This window comes from Trematomus bernacchii, unplaced genomic scaffold (assembly GCF_902827165.1).
Source record: "Trematomus bernacchii unplaced genomic scaffold, fTreBer1.1, whole genome shotgun sequence".
NCBI classification, from domain to species: Eukaryota; Metazoa; Chordata; class Actinopteri; order Perciformes; family Nototheniidae; genus Trematomus; species Trematomus bernacchii.
The window spans coordinates 5,752,316-5,773,321 of NW_022988066.1; the positions used below are offsets into that span (position 1 = coordinate 5,752,316).

Here is a 21,006-nt window from a genome sequence, read left to right on the forward strand (position 1 = left end):
TCTCTTATTTGCAGGATGTTTTTCCATCACCTTCTGCTACCACTGCACTGGCAGCATGTCTCTCCTCTTCTGCTGGTGTTTTGAAATAAACACAATTGTCAGATACAATAAGGAACAATTTGTGTAATATACCCAATGCCGTAGAGTATATTGGTGCTGATGCATCAAAGAGCACTCTATGCATGTATCATTTATATTTGTAATGTACGTATTCTTCATCAGACTGTCAGCAGAATAACACCCCAGATACTTGAGATGCTCATCTTAACAACAGCATTGAGTGTCCCTGTCCAGTTTCCATTGGAGCAGACATAAATATACATATCCTCTATAATTGAAAACCGTGCAGGCACATGGGGAATTGTCTTGATTTGAATATGAATACAGTTCTCATTTCATGTTCTGCTTTTTCAATTCTGTATAGCAAAATGATAACCCCAACCCTCACTCACTGCCATGCCTCAAAATAAATCATTGTGGCACTGCCTCTGTCCCTCCATGACCCAGCAGCCTTGCCCCTTTCTTCCAAACAGTTGCTCTCCAAATTCACACTCCGTACAATGGCTTCTGGGACTTCACAAAAGCATTGCCTCACCAAGGAAAATATAGAGTTTCTACTGTACGTGCAGCAGAAAAGCAAAAGGAAGAATCCATATGTTCCAACCTGGATTTGATGTGTTGTATAGTGTTGGTCGATGTAGCTATAGGTCAGTGTAATATTGTTCTCATTCTTGTCGTTGTAGATAGAAGGAGCAGTCACTTTGCTGGAAAGAAAACCCTCTCTAACAGAGTCAAATTAGGAAAAAGCCCCAGACAGATAAAATAGTCAACACTTTATACAAAGGTACTCCAGTTTACTCCAGTAAAGTGCCTCTACTCACCCTGCTTTCTCCACATCAGAAAACTCAAAAGTAACTTCACAATGATCAAGGCTGTGACTAATGGAACAGCTTTGTAACAACCCCTCCATCCCTCTGCCCCTCTATCTTTAATGCATGTATAACCCTCTTATGCTTAAATTAATTGATACCTGAGCAACAGCATTTCAACCTTTCCTCTTATTATTTTGTACTCTCATATTTGTTTTGCTATTGTTGTATGTTAAACTCAATGTATGCTGTTTGTTGTTCATTTATGATTTTATATTAAATTAACCATATGCATTATGTAGCTTTCTATTAAAAAGGATTACTTTGGAGGGTTTGACCTGGAGTAAAAGCAAGGCAGTAGCAAAAACAGGAAGGAATAACACTGCTAGATATAAGACAAGGATTACCATGATTGACTACTTTTATAGTTTCATCTTCCGATAGTATCCCGACCACCTGCTTCACCGCCTGGCGTGGCAGAGCAACCGCCCTCAACCATAAGACTCTTTAGAGGGTGGTGAAGACTGCACAGCACCAGGATGGAGCTGCCATCCATGGAGAACATTCTACGCCCAGCGGTGCAGGAAGGAAGCCAAAAAGGATTATCAAAGAGCCTAATCACTCCAGCCACAAATGTTCTGCCTGCTGCCGCCTGGCAGACGGTACGGCAGCATCCGGTCTGAGCACCAGGCTCAGGGAGCGCTACACCCTACAGGCCAGACCATACATTCACTATATTTAGGTTTACATTTAGATCATTTATTTACAATTACCGACTTATGTAGCTGTTTTACTTGGGTTATTTTTATATCGTATCCCTTTTATAACTTGCTCTATTTTACTCGCAATCTTTTTATTCTTTATAGACCTTAAACTTGTTGGGAGCTTGAAATGTAATATTTTTAATTCCAACAAATGCTTCTATGTAATTGTTGTGCATATGATATAAAAATAACTTAAATGTGAATTTTAACTGGAATATAAACAATTCAATAGAACGATAAAATGCTTGAAACATCTGATTCACACATATTGTATGAGGAAAGTAATGCATGAACGCGTGTGTTAGACCTGAAGGATACATACAATGTGAGTAAGTAACGAGGCATGTACACACAACTTGTGTTTGTTTGTAACATAACTCCACAGAGCACCTTAAACATCTGCCCACAGGCAAACAATTAAAAGTAACTTTCTAACTTAACAGAGCTGTCAGCTATCTATGAAATGAAATTTGATATAACAGGGAATAACACAAGTTGCAATGGCAGAAATATAAGCAGCAGCTAAGCATGAAACATGCCCATATCATTTTTACTGCCAGACTGAACGACCAAGACATCCCACTGAACCTGCAGTTAATAGTAATGAGTGCTGGTACAAAGGACAAGTCTGGCAGTGAATTTAAACATACAATGTTCTACATCACTTACTTTCTTATTTGCAAAGCATGAAAGCATTGGATCAGTGAAACCGCACACTATTTTCACACAGGCAAATTACATCATGGTGTTTAACTCAAGATTTACAGTCATTTGTTTGATGTTCAATGATTTGTTTGGGTTGATTTGCTAAATGAGATTTATCAACAGAGCATCCACTGGTGACGAAGGCAACTGGGTTTTTACCTCGGTGTGGAGAGGCGGTGGGGGATGGGGAACAGGCAGCCAGTGGTCTTGGAAGAGAGGCAGAATCATTTTCAAACAAAAGTTTCTCTTTTGAAAGATGAAGAAGACGCTGAGAACCTTCAGCCAAAACATGTTTGCTATTGGATGCCATTGAGGCTGAACTGCACACTACATCAATAACAAACTGTGGATGCGTTAGTAGGCACCATTATAAGATTTAAAAGACCGGAAAGGGGATGAAGGCAAAAGATGTGGAACTAACACGATGAAGACATAATGCCGGCAAAGCAAGAGGATGAAAGAGAGCAGTCAATTTCATTGCAATTCTTGACAATGAAAGCAATGCTGATGAGAGGAGAACATTCGTCAGACAAAAATCACAACTTTGTTAAGTTATGATTTGAGTAGTGTTTCCCTTTAAACTTATAAAAGAACATCATGAACTCACAGTGTTGAACTTTGAGATTGTCAAAACTCCTTGTCCTTCAGGGAAGTTTGTGTTTTCAGTTGGGTTTTGTCTGATGAAGCACACTACTTCTAAGCATCATTTTACAAAAGCTCACTCATCCATATAAGGAACACCAACTTTCAGTCTCTGAAATTGTTAGTTGGAAAACTAAAAAGAATAAGAGGAGGGGAAGTGGCTTGGTTAGGGATCTGGGAGTGCTGGGCTCTGAATCATATCTTTATACGGATGTACTTAGTGCCATGCAACAGTACATTATCTGAAAATGACAGCTAAATTGGCCTGTCAACAAAGCTATACTCATCTTAGCAACTTCACTGGTGCATTAGTGCTTCTTCCAAACATAGATCAGGGATATGGGGCATATCTTCCGTTCTGGAAGCCACAGGGGGAAATTAGAGTTTCTGAGTGCTGAACTATTCAAACATGTAGTATTGCTATTGGTTGGCTTCCCTTGCCTGTCGGATTCCTAGCTGAGCTGCTTGAGATTTGTTTATGACTGCCTGTTTGGGATGAAAATGCAAGCCCAGTGCGTTACCCTGGAAGACAAGAGTAGCTATGCTTCCTTTGGCCGCTTAAACTTCCACTCCAGTGAAGAGACATTTTATTTTGATGATGTTTTAATAAAAGCAAACAACGTTTGATTATCATTCCAGTCGATATTGACAATAATTTCTTTACCAAAGCAAACTGAAAATAATAACAGTTTTCTCTAGATCTGACAACCCTATAAAGTTTAAATGGGACCTATCATGCAAAATGCACTTTTGTACGTCTTTTATACATGAATATGTGTCCCCGGTGTTCCAGGGAACTCACCAAGTGTCAGAAAACACAACCCTCTCTATTTTCCTCCATACCCAAATCTCTAAAAAAGGGGCTGCAACGGATCTGATAAAAACTGATCCAGATTTGAACACTGTCCTGACGTCAGGACGGTGGCGCTACGGCTATTGGGCCAACTCCACCAATCAGGAGGAGACAGCCACGGCCATTGCCGTTCGAAAGCGCTGGAGACGCTGTAGTACATATGCCAGGCCAGTAGATGATGCTGTTCTCACAGAATCTGCTAGAAATTGTCAAATTGAGCAAAATGAGGCATGGCTAAAATGCATGATCTGTTTGGTATTTTGAAAAAGAAAAAGTATAAATATGCCTTATATAGGTATGGTCCTACACTATATTATTCAAATATAGCATGATAGGTCCACTTTAACTTTCTATCTCATCTTAGCTACGTATTTCCCTGTACATCTCCCGACTCACAACTTCCAGAGGTAACTTAAGTCAACTCACTCTAAATTAAAGTTTTTAAACTGCCTAAACTCCTGGGAATTGTATTTCTTTAATATATGTCTGGTAAATCTCCAAGGCCTGAGGTCTCATCCATCCCCTAACATACAATACACCCCCTATAAGCCTACGGTGTATAGGTCTTATAAGAAAAAACCCTGTCTTGTCTTAAATACCACTAAGCATACTTAAAAAGGTTGCTACATGTACAGTATGCGATGGATTTTCATAAAGTAAAGAACTGAAATAATGGAAGCTATGAGGATTTTGATATTTGTTTAGGTCCTCTAAAATGTTTACACTACTGTACATATGAAGAATTATTTAGAAAAAACTGAAAGTAATGTCCAATCCTATACATTTAAACTTAGGTAGGGAACTTTGCTAAGCAATATGAAAATCCTCCAAGCAGCTCATGTATTATATTTTGTTCAGTATCAAATGCACAAGGACTCTTTTCTTTGTAGAAAACTAGCCACCATAAAAGGACTCTATGCTTGTGTGTATATGTCTGCATGCCCATATTATTGGTCAGAGATAGTGCAAGACCATGCGTGGGTAGACATATTGAATTTCAGAAAATCTAAATCAAAACCTTTTGCAATATAATATAGCGCTGTGTGGCTGGCAGGGACAGAGATATTGGCCCTAAGCAGAGATACTGTCTCTGAGGCTTGCTTTCCTGCTTTTGCATTTACTTGTTTAATATGAAACACATTTGACCAGAGGCCTACCTTAACCTTTGCTCCTATGGGCAAAACTGTGCACTTTATGTCAATGCAAACAGCCTGATGTGGGTATATGTGTGTGTTTGTGTGTGTGAGTCTGTGTGATGGCATACAGCACATGGACCGTATGTGCAAGAGCCAGCATGCCCCCGCAGCCATGAGATTGCACAGAGCTGAGTGGGCAAGCTGGCAGTTGGGCTCCTACAGAGAAGACCTTGAATGGAAGGCAAGGTACCTTTAAAACATTTTTTAAAAAGTAATTTGTTGCACCTACTCAGAAATCAATTCCCAAGAATTATATGCAGCGAGAGCATGGAAGAAAAACAAATGTTGGTTATCGTTCCCTTTTGATTTGGTCCATACATGTAGAGATGGCTTAGAATGGTCTTCGTTAATTATTGTGTTCCTTCTACATAAGCATGTGAGCCAAGAAAAGCACCCTAACAGAGATAAATTAAATCCAACCTTGAAAATACGAGTTGACTTGAGTTGGTATGATAAACCATCAGATGCATTATGATAAATGTAAAGTACTTTCACTGTGTTGTTTGGATCATCAATTCATGTAAATTCAAACTGATTCAAGTGGCTTGGCAGAACATCAGTCAGTCTAATCTAACATGACTAAATCTATAACTGGAGATGAACAAGAAGAGCTGAGTAATCCCAGAAAGATGCAAACTGAGCTTTTTGGAAATAGAAACTGGAGTCGCTGATCACAATGGATCCAAATGTATAAGCACCAACTGTAACTAGTATGGATCTCTGAGTCAAATTAACCAAGGACCCCTCCCCACTCTCCTGCTTCTCTCCCATGCCTTATTGGCACCAAGACGAGACAGCCAGTGGCTAATTACTGTACAGCAACAAACAAACCAATACTTCTCTATCTCTCTGGTCATGTCCCATTACTTCAGCTTAGTTCCCCTATTCATATTTCTCTTGACAGGTGCATCTGCCCATGGAGAATGAGGCAGTGTTTCAATCAGCAGGCAGAGGATGTCATACTTTAGAGGTGTAGCCTCTGGGCTAACACATGGCTTAGCCAAGGTGAAAATGACAGAGGGAGTGGAGTTTTATTGAACACAACAGGGTACTTGTCAATAACACTGCCACTTGGTGTTGTGTTCGATGATGTTATTAATGCTTGGGGTCTGTGCGTGTCTTTACATGTTTGTGACCTTCCCCAGAAAGTATCAGTTGGTGCAAGATTCAGGATATACGGTTTCCCCTCTGTTAGTTTCTCGCAAGGCAACTACAGAATGTGTTGAACACCCACATGTTCAAGCACTGAATCAATGTGAGTCAAGGAGAGAGAAAATCGGGGGAAGGAGAGACAATGCGGAGGAAGAAAGCTGAATGTGCCTGAGCATGTGTGCAGGAGAGGAAGAGGAAAGAGGGAGAGAAAGAAGAGAGACTGAAATGAGACAGCAAGGATAGAAGTGCACAGATTGATATAGCAATTACCAAGAAAGCTATCTCTCAGTTAGGAATACATCTACATACATTAGAGCAGGGTTGCTCTCCAGCCACAGTTTCTCAGAGGTTGGCTCAGCAGCGTCTCATACACAAACGAAGCCAGCGAAAAGGTCATCGCTGGGTAGTCACTGTGCACACGCAAGGATGAAGAGCCCGTCTATCTTGCATGCTGCTCATGAACAAAAGACGGAAGTCCATCTTGTTGGCAATAGAAAAAAACGAAAACAAACTCCCGAAAGCAGAATTATATTTTCATAAAGCAGGCATTTTGCAGATAACAAATACAAGACAAAAAGATCAGCTGCTCTTCACTGGTCTGATGTCTATAATGTTAATTGGAATTCACATCGGCTGTATTTCAAGAGGTCTCTCAGTGCGTCATCCCATAAACATAAACATGGTCAATTGACTGTCACTGCACAGATGGAGGACGCATGCAGCATTTGGAAAGCGACTTACACTTGGAAGCAATGCTTGCCACAGTGAGATTCAAAGGACTGGCTTGCGCACTATCCCTGAGCTAGCAAGTAAATCCGGTTATAGTTAGCCTATAATGTATGCAGAGAGGACCGGCATATGCTTGTGCAGTGTGACTACAGGCCCTGCAATATATAGAGTATGAGTTCTGCATGAAAATACAATGCTGCCACCAAATTGGCTCAGAGTATGCATGTAAGCATTTCAAACACCTCTGTTGGTTCAAGACACATCACACAATGAGAACAGAGGGAGAGAGAGGGAAGAGAAGACAGAGAGGTGAGGGGGAGTGAGAAAGCTGCTGTGTAAATAACGCCCTGAAAAAGAAGAGAGAGGTAGAGGACAAGCAGATGGAAACAAAAAACGTGGTAAAAATGATCCGGTGCGACTTGGATCTCTGCCGCAGGCTCAAAGCTGTGTTCTACTAGTGTATGCATGTCTGCACTTTGTGTGAATGAAATGTGTTTTTTGGTGTGTGTCTGCGCTTGTGTGTGTGTGTGTTTACAATACATTCACATCAACTATAACCATTCTCTTGAGTTGTTATGTCGGATAGCTGCAGGTGTGTGAGAGTTGGGATCAGACAAATGGGTGTGGATGGGAAAAGGAACAACAGAGAAGTGCTAACTGCGTCGTGCTCTCTTTGCAGGCTTGTGGAAGAAAGGAAATCATTAATATCCTACGCATGTGGGCTGAGGGGTCAAATGTGTAAGGCTGGATCTGGCGAATTTTAACACTGAATTATTTTTTGACAAAGCTTGATTCAAGGATCTTAGACCGTTGCATCATCAGACGATAGCTTCCTTCTCATTAATAGCACACAACCATACAAGGTAATGCAGACTGCTCTGAGTGGAGAATGAGCCTGACTGAAAATCTCTGTTTCTAAGGACTTGCAGGAAAAAGGATAAAAATGGAAAAGAGAGAGGGAGGGGAATTAAAAGAGGGAAAGGATGGACAAGTGTTGAGAGTAATTAAACACTGCCATCTGCTGGTCATGTTATGAATATACTGTATGCTTCAAATATGAGGCTTATGTATTTGAAAAGCTGCACCTTTGACCACCTGTTTGCATTGAGCCAGACAAAACAGATGTGACACACAAAGAACACAGGGCTCGGCCAAAATTGACAAAAAAAAACGTTGACATGTGTACAATGCAATAGTCTATCCCTGCTCAGAAAGAGGAAAATGTAATTTGCTGGTTGAGAGAGAAAAAGCGGTGAGGACAGAATAATCATTTTGATGCAATCACAATTATGTTAAAAGACGCCATCCCTATCTTCTCCCTGCTGTCCTTGACTCATCTAAGGTAGGTATCAGCAGCAGAGGTATCAAAGTAAATACCTTTGTAATGTATACTTGTATTGGCATGGTTCCTAGGCTCAGTTACATTACCTGAGTCAAAGTGTATTGTATTTCTTCAGAAAAAAAGGTCCATTAGAAGTACTCACTTTGCTGCTGCTCACAGGCGGAGGTCTTTGTGTGTGACACTTCAAATAAGTGTGAGAGACCAACAGTGTCACAGTTTTAAAAGGCTGTATCAGATAGGTCTTGCTTTTGACTGTACAAAGATAAGGAGGCTCAAAGCGGTAGAATGACAGGCTTACAAAGACAGATCTTTTGCATATTCAAATGTGCTCGGTGGTTACAAGGTGAGAGGGAAAGAGCTACATTATTTCTGTTTCCTGCCTGCATGTCAATGCTCACTAATGAAGATGAGTCGTCTTCAGAAACACATCTTCCTACAATTTGAAAAATATATTATCTGCAATATGTGCTACGTCAAATTAATAACTCTTACTTGTTCTTTACAACTAATATAATTGCTACAGTGTGTATGTGTACTGTGACCTAAAAAGCTGTGCACCACAGTGTGTCTTTACCCACATACCCACAGGGCACTGACTCCATCTGTCCTCCCACTGAGCTCAGAAAACCAAAATAAAGACTTTCATTTTAACATGACAGGGCTTTTCCTGCATAGTGAATTTAAAAGGTGGCCATCCTCAAATTCTATGCCGCCTTTACCAAAACCCAGACTGTGACCTAATACTAAAACATATTTCCAGACTGTTAAATCTGTCACTGTCAACTGTTATTGCAACATTTCACCTTAATCAGTCAAGAGTAGCGCTTGGACAAAATTAAATGAATGTTGGTGATGTTAACTAATAAGCACTGGCTATTATATGATGGCATTATGCGTTAACTGACATTAATAATGAAAATGAGCTTATGTCTTAACTAACTGCTCATATAACAAAACATATCAACAGTTATGTCCTGTGAGAAATGGTTTAACAGATCATGGGTGATCTAGAAACATCCTTTGTAGTATTTACTGTTTGACTATATTAAAAAAAATACCAATTTGTTATTCAACACAGGTTTTTAAAATGCTATATTATCTTTATTATAGACTAGTTGCTTATATTGAAGTAAATGTTTCAAGAAAAATATTGACAGGTACACAGAATTTTAAATAGAAATGATTGGGATATATTGATGACGACCTCTCTAAAGTTAAAGGTGGAGGAGGTTGTTATATGCCAAGCGACATTGAAATTAAGTGAACTCAAACTGATGTTGACCTCCCCTTTCTCTCTTAATAGATATTGTACCTCAGTGTCCTTCGGTGACGCTTTCCAAACTAATTCTGCATGTCAGTAAAAAAAAGAAAATAGATGAGGTCATCCCCTTTCCTTGTCTTATTCATAAGCTGCCCTTTCAATCCAGCTATAGACACGCATCTGAGCGCTGCATTTAAAAATTGTGTCTGACCTTTCGTGTCACGGACTGTACATGTTCAGGAGCAGTTGAGGCAATGCTCTCAAAATCCTTGTTATTTAGTATTATACTGGCATATGAGCCACAATATTCCTTCAAAGCATACAGTGTCCTCAGGGTGTTTTCTCTAATTAAAGATGGAAAGAAATCCACATAGCGGGCGATCTATTCTTACTGATTTGTCCGTGCTGTTTTTACAGATGATTACACATTCTTGGCTTTGAAATAGAGCAGATGAAAGGTTCTCTGTGTCCTTTTCTTCAGTCTGCGCAAAAAGGAATGCTTTTATACAGTATGATCGGAATTATTCATTCCTCAGTATGTCTGAAACGCATGTAAATTATTATGACGGCTTAGACAAGCATCTACATTCTTCTGTGACTTAATGTCCTGTAATATCTGTGCGAAAGATGCTCTAGTCTAAATAACACTGTTAAATAAATTGAGAATGAAAGAGTCAAAACCAATATGGGATGACACCTGTTTGGCAAATAACTTGTCCATATCTAGTCAATGAAATGAACACCATCATACAACACATTGTGAACAAAAAATAAACAAAAATACTGAAACCAGCATCATATTAAAAGAGTCATGGCTGACTTAAGGCAGGGAGCAGCCCCCCAAAACAGATAAACACAATCATCCAACAACAAACTGAAAATGTGAGTGCTTGTGTGTTGATGCACAGTGATACAAAAAGAGGATGTGAGAGTTTGAGGTTAGGTGGAAAACAGCGTATAGCTGCCCCAATTATCTTTATATAACACTTGCATATACACCTCATTCTGTGCACCATTGTATGTGTGCATGCTCTTTACTATCCAAACACATCACTAATACAAGTACATGTGCAAAAAACATGTAGCCCATCACAGTCCCCATGTAAGAAGCCTAGTATATCAGGTCATTACTATTCTGAGACGATCCACCGTAGTCTGTGTCTCTGTGGTAAGTTAGGAATTAAACAAGCACCAGCATCAGGCAAGCACAGAGGGCTAAGCAAAGGGCGTCTTATTTAACTGCTGCCTGTCTGCAGAATAAAATCTAATTATGCAGGTCTTTTGCTTTTGTACGAAAGTCATACTGTTTTACATAAAAACTCAGTCAATCGATTACGTTGGGCCACAGCCTCATGCAGAATAACAAGAGAGCAAGTTCAACAGAAACTAGGTATTAAGTTTATCTGTAAGTGACTTACACTTGTATGTGTATGATTGACCCCACTTCTATATATCCTTTATTTAACCAGGTAAAGACTCAATGAGATTAAAATCTCTTTTCCAAGAGCGACCTGGCCAAGAAGGGCAGCATGACAGAAAGGTAAAACACAGACAATACAGGCAGACAAATAAAGCTGTAAAACACAAATAAAATGGCACAATAGCCAGTCAATATGCAAAATAAAAGAAACTATTAAAAATCATTAAAAACTGGCAAAATGTCAAATGACTTCAATTTTGGGATACAAGCACTCACATCTACCAATGGTTTCTTGTTCTCTGTCCTTTAAGATGCACTTGAATTCCCCAAAGGTGATCAAATCTGAGAGTTTCAGCTCCTTCTGTACATTATTCCAAGCAGTGGGGGCAGCATATTTAAAAGCTGTTTTACCCAATTCTGTTTTTACTTTAGCAACCAGCATCTGAATAAAATCTTGTGAGCGCAGGCCATATAGACCTTCTCTTTTACACATATATGTGCCGACCACTGGTGTGAAATGTCTTCTCACAGCAGTAGCAAGTCAGAAATGTTAGCAACTTGCTATCTCCAAACATGACCACAAGGGGTCACTCACATACTGTAAACAGGCATCCTTAGGGACAGGAAGGATCAATAACACTAAAGCACAGCACATATTGCATAGACTGCACTCATCCTTCCAGAAGAAAACAGCATTGTAGTGTTTGAGCGGGGGGGAACTATGACACATAACCAAAGAAAATGTATAACTAAATCACATACTGTTAGAGTAAGTAGGATAAGGTGTGTATTTGAATTGTTAAATAAGTCGTTCATTGAACAGAGCATTACATAAGTACATGTGACATTATGGACCTCAAAATAAATATAAATGATGGTAAATCTGTTAGTCATAAACAGAATGACGGAGAGATGAGAAGTGAGAAACTCGTCTGCTTTAATAACAGATGCAAATCAGAGCATTTACTGCAATTCATATCATGAAATGTAGAGATTAAGTACCTAAGACATGTCTACCTAGAAGCATCCACATTGCACACTGTCTTCTTAAATTGCAGTCATTTTTAATCATAAAATTGGGTTTGTAACACATTTCCAATTTAATCATGTAAAGATACACATATAAAGATTAGATGAGATTTAGATGGATTTAGAGAAAGATATAACTTTAAATCCCAGTGAGGAAAAGGGATGTTTAGCAAGTCATATGAACAGGTGTGAAAACAGTTCAAACTGCTTCTGCTACCTAGGCTACACACTGCACGATTATAAATAAGCTATCAAGTTAAATATCACTAAGAAGCCTTTATTTGCAGCTAAAGAATGGAAAAAAGGCCTGAGTAGGGTTAGGGTTATCTCTGAAAATGTTTGTGTTTCTGATATAAAACGTGACCAGGAAGAAGTACATTATTGTATCCTAAAGAAATGGTGTTGTGTTGAATGGCATCTTAAAAGCAAAGATGCAGCATCTATTTATAGATGCTCTGAAAATCTACATGTTTAGGCAGACACAAATTGGCTCTCATCAAGCATCAGAGAGTGAATGGCAAACAAAATCACAGCACTGTTTTGACACTGAAACACGTGTTCCTTAACCCGAGAGTGCTCCTGGTTTTCTATTTTACAAGACTCTTTTGCAATCACAACACATTTTAAAGAGGGTGTTTGAAATGAAACAAATGCCTGGGCTTCAGATCCTGATCCCAAACCCATCTTAAAGTCCTGACCTATACATACATAATTGTCCAAACAGCAAAAAAGCTACCAGACTTAAACATAGTAAAGGAAAGATTGTTCACCATCAATTTATAACCACTAGATGGCAGCAGCAAAACATGTTTATGGACAGCGATTGTGTGTGTGTGTGTGTGTGTGTGTGTGTGTGTGTGTGTGTGTGTGTGTGTGTGTGTGTGTGTGTGTGTGTGTGTGTGTGTGTGTGTGTGTGTGTGTGTGTGTGTGTGTGTGTGTGTGTGTGTGTGCGTGTGCGTGTGTGTGTGCGTGTGCGTGTGCGTGTGTGAGAGGAAGAGAGGTTAGGTGTGTGTTGTTTAGTGTTAGATAGACAGTTCCTTAATAAATAATGACCTTAAAGAGCTAATGAATATGCTTTCAGAGACTGAACATACAATATGTGTGCTAAATGTAGTATTTAAAGAAGAAATGCATGCTTGCTGACTTACATCAAACTCATTGAGGGCAGCAGCCAGCTCTCCAATGCCGGCATGGCCGTGCTTCTCATCAGTGGGCGAGTTGGCCTGAGCAGCGCTGGAAATGCCTCCGATGGCCTCCTGAACCTGCTTGAACACGTAGTCTCGGTTGGCACGTGTGGCCGCCACATCTGGGTGGCGCAGGAAGGCCTGAGAGGCCGTGTACAGCATGGTGGCATTCTTCTTAAGGGCCCCACGGGCAGCGGCCATCTCATCTCGACACTGGGGGTCTTTCAGCTCCTGAGAAGGTGATAAATGTTCTCACGTAAGCAGTAATCACCATTTTGTTTCAGTGTTAAAAGACAGAGTGCATATTAAAAATTAAAACAATTAAATAAATAAAAGGCGGCAGTGGCTCAGTCTGTAGGCACTTGGTCTTGGAACCGAAGGGTCGCCGGTTCATAAAAAAATATTGAGTGGTAACTGGAGAGGTGCCAGTTCACCTCCAAGGCCACTGCCGAGGTGCCCTTGAGCAAGGCACCTAACCTCGAAACTGCTCCCTTAGCACCGGATACCTGGCAGCCTCTCTGCTCTGCCACTTCTCCTATCTGCATGTGTGTGTGAATGTATATCCTCTGTGTGTGTGCTTGTATATCCTCCCCTGTCATGTCTTCTTCTTCTTAACAAAAAAGTGGCCTCATTAATTCACAACAGTGCCAAACAGAGAATAAACTGATCTCAGTTCAAGACATTTCCTGTCAAAAGAATGCGTTTGTGTCTCATCTGATGAACTGGTGTTGTTCCAACCATACAAGGTTAGTGCAGCGTCAGCAGATCAGTGACCCTGCAGCTGGATGGGATTCAGCTTTGCTCAGGGACAGTTCAGCGGGGTGGATACGTGCCAACATGACACTTGAAGGCAGACATCTCCTCAGAGCTTTTCGTCACACTGGGGGGCATGTAAGACATTCTCATGTCTTATCCTCCTGGGTGAAGTAAGCACAGCTGCTCATAGGCTGCTGATTTAGAGGAATTTCATTTCAATGCTACTGAAAAACATTATTTTCCATTGCATGACTTAATGTACATTTTAAGGTTAACTGCACAACCTCATAAACAGTACTAATCACTTGCAATAATATTCTAAAATGATCCAAATAATACTTTGTGTTGCATATCAGCGATATACCATAAATGATCAATGTTTATATGAAATAAGCCACTTTAAATGTGTTTTAACTGTGAATGCTGATTACAGTACCCCAAAACTACTATTTCAATAATGGATTGAAGACACAGGTATAAGGTTAATTTGTCTGCTCTAATAACCACATTTTAATTTGAATCGTTTAATCAAATTATAGTGGCAGACTGGCAGTGTGTCTGTTTATGAAAACTAACCCTAGACGGATAATGCAAAGCAGATATAAATGCACATTATTATATAATATGCATATATGTTGTTTGAATGTGACACCAAAGAACACTTGCAATTCAATCAGATTTATTTTGTTCGTATATTTTCTGTAGAAGTCTGATAACGGCTATATTTAAATCAACACACTCACTTGGTTTGAGTTTGAGACATCAGCACTTTGTACTTAAGACTTACAAATGTTAGGGAATCACCAAGATGTGAGAAGACAGACTACAGAGAAGTGTACAAAGTATTAAAAGTGTTCTGCCACGAGAACTCCCTGTACCCCAAAGTGACACGCAAGTTATGTTTTACTTTTTCTTTTAAAGGGGCTTCAAGTTACCTGCTGTCTCCGGGCTGCCACATAGTTAAGCTTCACCATCTCCTTCCCAAACTCCTTGAAGCGGTTGGCCAGGTCTTGCTCATTGGTTGCATTCTTAACCCCCTCCAGGGCCTCCTCCACCTGTAACACGTACATATAAATACAGACTCTCCAAAAAACGATTTTGATGAATCTGAAAACTAGCATGCGTTGTACTATATAGTTTACTCCAGTAATAAACCCGAAGCCATAATTGTTACAGGGGTAAAAACAATAATGGAAAGCTGTTTAAATGCAGCCGGGTTTTAAAACACTATAATCGTTAAGTTGTGCAGTTTTAATGTGTTTCACTTCAGCTATCTCCTTTCCTTTTGCAGTTACTTTCTGATTCTAAACTCCTTTCAATCCCTAATGAAAGTGACACACCAGATGTAATGGGAAAGAGAGAAGAGAGAGGGATAACTTTTCAGTGGCCTTTGATGGCAGGGCTTATACTGGCTCAAGTTAAGCTCCTCCGTGGGCCTCGAGAATTTGAGAGCGTATGTGTTTGTGAGAGAGGGACAAAGTGAGAATGAAAGTGCGTGCAGGCCGGAGTTTGTTTCAGATTATACCACTTGCTTATCATTCTTTCCACCCTGCATTAACTTATTTCTCAAAGCCGGACATTTTCACTATAAAAGGACTAAAAAAACTCAGTCAGTGAGTGGGATGGATATGTGTAGTTAATCACACCAGGACACTATGGTGTGATATTCATACAGTACAGTCAGATGTGTGTTCCCAGGATACTCCTCTATGCCTCATCTATATGCTAATGTGTGCAGAGGTTGTGATAAAAGCATACATTGTCTATGTGGACTGCACAACACCATAAAGCCCATTCTTTAAAATCTGACCGTACTAGTTCAGTAAAACACTTTGCATTCAAGTCTTCTTGATACAATCACAACAAAGATTTGGGAGTGTGTCATTTCTAGCATAATATATATATATATATATGTGTAATCAAGTATTCTGACTACTCAACCACAACACAACCATAAGGGACAATATGCTAGCTTAACAAAAGCACACTATGTTCTTTTGCAAAATAACATATGATGTCATTCAAAATAAGGTGATGATCGCCCTTACAATTTTCAGGTGGGCCAGCAGCCTCATGACATCCGCCATGTCAGCGAGGATGAGCAGGCGGGTGACAGCAGAGAGCAGGGCGCGGGCGGCCCTCACCATAGTGCCACGCTTCACAGAGGAACACGGGTCATCAGCAAACTCTGACGAGGCAATACGCATCGCCTCTCCTGCAAGAGGACAGGGAGAGAACTGTCAGTGGAAGAGTGACATTATATGTTGCCTTAGAGTAGACAGTACATGATTATGTGTGCGAGTAGGTGTATTTGAGTGTGCAACCTGCATACAACTTATTTTTACTCATCTCCAGTTGAAGATGTTTTTTCAATGTGTCTCTGGAGTGTATATAACCAATTAAAGGCCCACCGCTTACTTCCTTAATCTAATTCAGAGCTCATAAAACTGTTTTTTGTTAGAAAATATAGATCAGAAAGTGGCTTTCCCGAGTTTGCTCAAGCCCACACAACCACAAAAATCAATGAGCTTGTAACTTACAGAATCATTATGACTGGAGAGTGTATAATGTGTTGCAGAGAGGTTTAGTAATGACTTTCCTTCAACCATTTCACCTCAAATAACATATTCATGTCTCCATGTCCAAAAGGGACCAACTACAATGACCTTTTTAATATTTATTATCAGTAACTTTGATGCTTGCATACAACCGGCCATCGGTGAGAGAATATGGTAATGATACTTAAAGGTTTTCCTGCTGGGTCAGCAGCAAAGTGGCAGTGGGTTAATGGTTGGCCCTCAAAAATAAAACACACTACATAACCCTTATCCAGTACACCATGGTTTATTCAACCCAATGTGTCTTGTCTTTATCAGAGTGAGCGGGCCAGATCTTGTGAAAGAGAAAATGTTTGGTGTACTGTGTAAAAAGGGACAGAAACAGACACCTAATCAGATCATCAAAACATCAACCTGACACACCCTGATAACACACATACACATGGCAGGTTATTAAACAGACTTTTGCTGGTAGTGTCACAGTGATGAGCTGGCGAGATATTGAATACAAAGGGTGTGATTAATGAACGCCTCTTTGATCTAAATTCAGCATCTATAATTTAATCATGACAAGTTGAAGTGTTTTGGGATGATGAGGTCATGACATGTTTAATGGTGTTCTACAATTGATTTCCCAATGACCTTTACTAAGCTGATGGTGCCATTCGGGGGCATCTCTATCTGCTGCTGAAGGAGATATTCTGTTAAAGTCTGCTGGTCAACATGCCATATTTCTAGCTTCATAGATTTCATGATATGACCAAAATGGTGTTCCCTGACATGTAATTATATCGTACCTAGCTTAAGAGTGTGTAAAGAGAGAATATAGAGAGAGTCCCATCAGCAGCCCACTTCTGTGGAGAAGAGCTTTTCAATTTGCCCATATGTTCATAATGGCAGTTAAAGGTTAAGAGATATGGAGTATTAATGTTCATTGTCAAGTTTAGTGTTGGTCAAAGTACATTTTTTTCCAAGTATTGGGTTTTATTCATTGCTTTATTCAAAGGGCAGAGTCCTGCCATCAATGTGCAGTGTAATTATTCATGAGTGCAGTGTAATTATTCAATATTGCACTAATGTACATTCAAATGCATGGTCAATGCATTTGTCACGTCCCGCATCGACTACTGTAACGCCATCCTCTCAGGCATACCCACCAAGCTCATCAACAATCTACAAATCATACAGAACTCTGCAGCCCGGATCATCACCGGCACCAAGGCCTCAGAACACATCACCCCCATCCTCATCCAACTCCACTGGCTCCCCGTTCAATCCCGCATCAACTTCAAAAACCTACTGCTCACTTACAAAGCCCTACATAACCTGGCCCCCCCCCTATCTGGCTGACCTTCTTCAGGAGTACACCCCCTCTCGCTCCCTCCGCTCCTCCTCTGCTGGTCTGCTAACCGTCCCCACCCCACGCCTCGTCACCATGGGTGCTCGGGCTTTTAGCTGCACTGCTCCCAGACTCTGGAACTCCCTCCCCCCGCACATCCGACAGTCAGACACAATCACCATATTCAAATCCCAATTAAAAACCCACCTGTTCAAATCTGCCTACTCACTGTAGTGCTCCCCATTATATGTTTCATTTGTGTCCACTTGATTGTCTCCTCCATGGTTTCCTGTTTGTGTTTTTATCATGTTTTGTTGCCTATTAGCGTTTTCTTTATTTTTTAACAAATTGTACGGTGTCCTTGGGTGTCATGAAAGGCGCCTAAAAATAAAATGTATTATTATTATTATTATTATTCCCAAAGATATTGAAGTGACTGTTATTTTGTATATATGGATTGTTGTTTTTTTTTTTATCTTAATGTGTGCACATGTATAAATGTGTCTGTTGATTGTGTATATATAGGATATAAATATTTTATACATGTTTTTATTTTCGGATTGGGGGAAGCGGTATTTTGATTTCTCTGTCTGTACACACAAACTGAAAGATTGACAATAAAGTTGACTTTGACTTTGACATACAAACACAAGTGCCACGTTCAAAACATGGCTTTAAGATATAACATTTCCTCTATGAACTTTTTAAACACAGCCTACATTAGGCTTTGGATCTCATGCCAAACAGGTGGAAAGATTGATATTTTCCTTTTTTGAGTCAGCTGCGGTGATGACCTGTATGGCAACAGTCTATTTCACGCCTGAAAAGAGCAACGCATTCAAGTCAGTGTTCAACAGCATCGGCGGCCAAGTGGAGCTGACAGTGCAGGATGAGGAATACGGCAACAACACAACACACCGTATGCTGAGCTCCATTTGCTCTTTTTGCTGATGAAGCTATTCAACAGGGAATCTCAATTCCATTCTGGGGACAAACATCTGATTCGCATAAAGGCTCCCTGACTTGCACTCAGCACAGAAAATAAACTTTGGAAACTGACAGAGTTCCCGGGAAAGATTGAGCATGATTTTTGAACTAAGAGATGTGTTCATGCAGAAGTGTTAGTGTTAACCAACATATGAAATTTCCAGATTGTTGGTATAATGAGACTGGGCTTCTATAATGTCATAAAATTCAGCAAGGCACATCATATCACAGACAGTCTAAGCTTTAACGATGCATGACTTTAGGGTAAACAACTCCATAATTAGGCTCATTACATTCATGAAGGTTCATGCACCAAGTATATCCCGAAAGTAATGGGTACTAAGCCGTTATTTTTAATGGCTTAAAAGGCTTGCCACTTGTCTCTACAACTGTCCAAAAAACACAACTTTAGACATTTGACTTGTTATTTTTGACACTGAGCACTTAAAACTTTCTCCAATATTACAATTTTCAGAGCAATTACTCTCCCTGCCTAGCCTTTAATGCTCGAGAAAACATTGGCACTGCAGTCCTCTCACAGAAAATTGTGCCAGCAATATTAATCATGTCAGCTGAGTTGAGATCCACTTAATTATATCTGTACAATCTGCACGATTTCATGTTCAGTATGTTCCACATTGGCACATTCAGTATGGCTGTATTAGTGAGTAACGTATCACAAAGGTGTTCTTGTGTTTTAGTCTGCCCTATAAACCTCATATATCACAGATTGTTCACATTATGTGACCTTTGTCTAATAAAAAAGGTGTGTTCACAGTTACATTTTGAATGTAAAGCAGTAATAGAAATTTAGAAAATAGATTGTTTTAGAGACAGGAGAGACAGATGTCAGATGTTTTTAGTAAGTACATCAAGTTACTACTTTAGGCTGAGCTGTTTGAGTGCTGACATTCAAGTAAATAAAACCAAATGTAAAATATATACCTTTTTTTTCTACTATTTTCAGATCTTTAATAGTGTGTCTTTTCAAAAGTTTCCAGAAAACATTAAAAAAGTTAGACAGCCAGACAAAACCCTTTGGATATGGTAACAGAAGGACCTTAAAAGAGACTAACCTCAAGTAGGAAACCTTACTGACGATAGATGCTGCTTTAGAAAGTTACAACAGCTGTAAAACAACAAACATTGCTCTACAAGAACATCCAACAAACTCACCTTGCTTACGGACATCATCCACAGCAGAAATGAGCTCTTCCTTGAGGTCATGGCTGTCTTTGGCAATCTGCTCACCCTTTTCCAAAAAGTTCTGGGTAGCCTGCTCGACAGACACTGCCAGGACGTGGGCCTTCTTGGAGCGGCCCTTCTTCTTACTGGATGGCCCTTTGCTGCTGGTGTTAACCAGGGTAGTCACCTGGGAGAGAGGAAAGGTCATTACAGATGGTTGAGTAACAATCACAATATATAAAAAAAATTAAACAGTGAAATATTGCAGCTTTTGGCATTTTCAATGGGATAGTGTTATCCTGGCATTGGAGGTTATGGCACTTTGTAGAGATCAGCGACTGACAATTATAATAAAGAACAGAGTTAGGATTGAAGCTGTAAATTGAAAATGTCACAAAAAAAGTTATAGGTATATTTTTTAAATGCGTTTATGACATATTGCGTGTATTCTTATGTGAGAAAATCATAGTAAATGAATAAAGCAGCATTATTATTTAATATAATAATTTATTTTTGATGAATCGTATTTAAATTTCGATTTAAATGACCAACTGTACAAAACTATGTCATGCTCCTGTTTTTTCGTTATCAGAAAAACTACTTGTTCTTATAATGGTGGGAATATATTTGTTCCTGTTGGTTTTGTGAATGCATAGGGAAACAACTTTGAAAACAATTATTCATGACTTTATAACGAGTGCTTCCATGATTATAATGAGGCAATTCATTATGAATGCTACAGTGACAGAAACTACATTTCAATTAGGAGCATTGCCTCATCTTAGACAGGACTCAATGGTAATATCCCTCTGCTTAAGTAGGAGTGCTGTAATGTACAGTCGTTTCATCAAGATGTCAGTCTCACCGCACGAAAAACGTAACTGAAATGAGCCTCGGGCGACACGTCCTTTGATCTCAGCTCTTTTGAATAGGCTACACTACACAGAATCAATAATATGATGTGCTACTGTATCCTGCCAAATGAGCCCTTGATCTAATTGCATTTGTACAGTAAGCATTAGCAGGGTTATGTTG

At 39.7% G+C, this 21,006-nt stretch overlaps 1 protein-coding gene across 2 annotated transcripts in view; it reads right to left on the minus strand.

The window, feature by feature from the left end:
* Positions 1 to 21,006, minus strand: part of ctnna2 (catenin (cadherin-associated protein), alpha 2) — a 283,286-nt gene that overhangs the window by 215,801 nt on the left and 46,479 nt on the right. The window contains exons 3-6 of one of the 2 annotated variants that reach the window (XM_034120744.1): positions 19,963 to 20,158; positions 15,951 to 16,117; positions 14,838 to 14,957; positions 13,111 to 13,377 (exon numbers count right to left, since the gene is read on the minus strand). In XM_034120744.1, the coding sequence (XP_033976635.1) occupies positions 13,111 to 13,377; positions 14,838 to 14,957; positions 15,951 to 16,117; positions 19,963 to 20,158 (750 nt within the window). Of the gene's footprint in view, positions 1 to 8,394; positions 8,426 to 13,110; positions 13,378 to 14,837; positions 14,958 to 15,950; positions 16,118 to 19,962; positions 20,159 to 21,006 lie in introns of those variants that run through there. The other variant, XM_034120745.1, reaches the window with a different exon arrangement.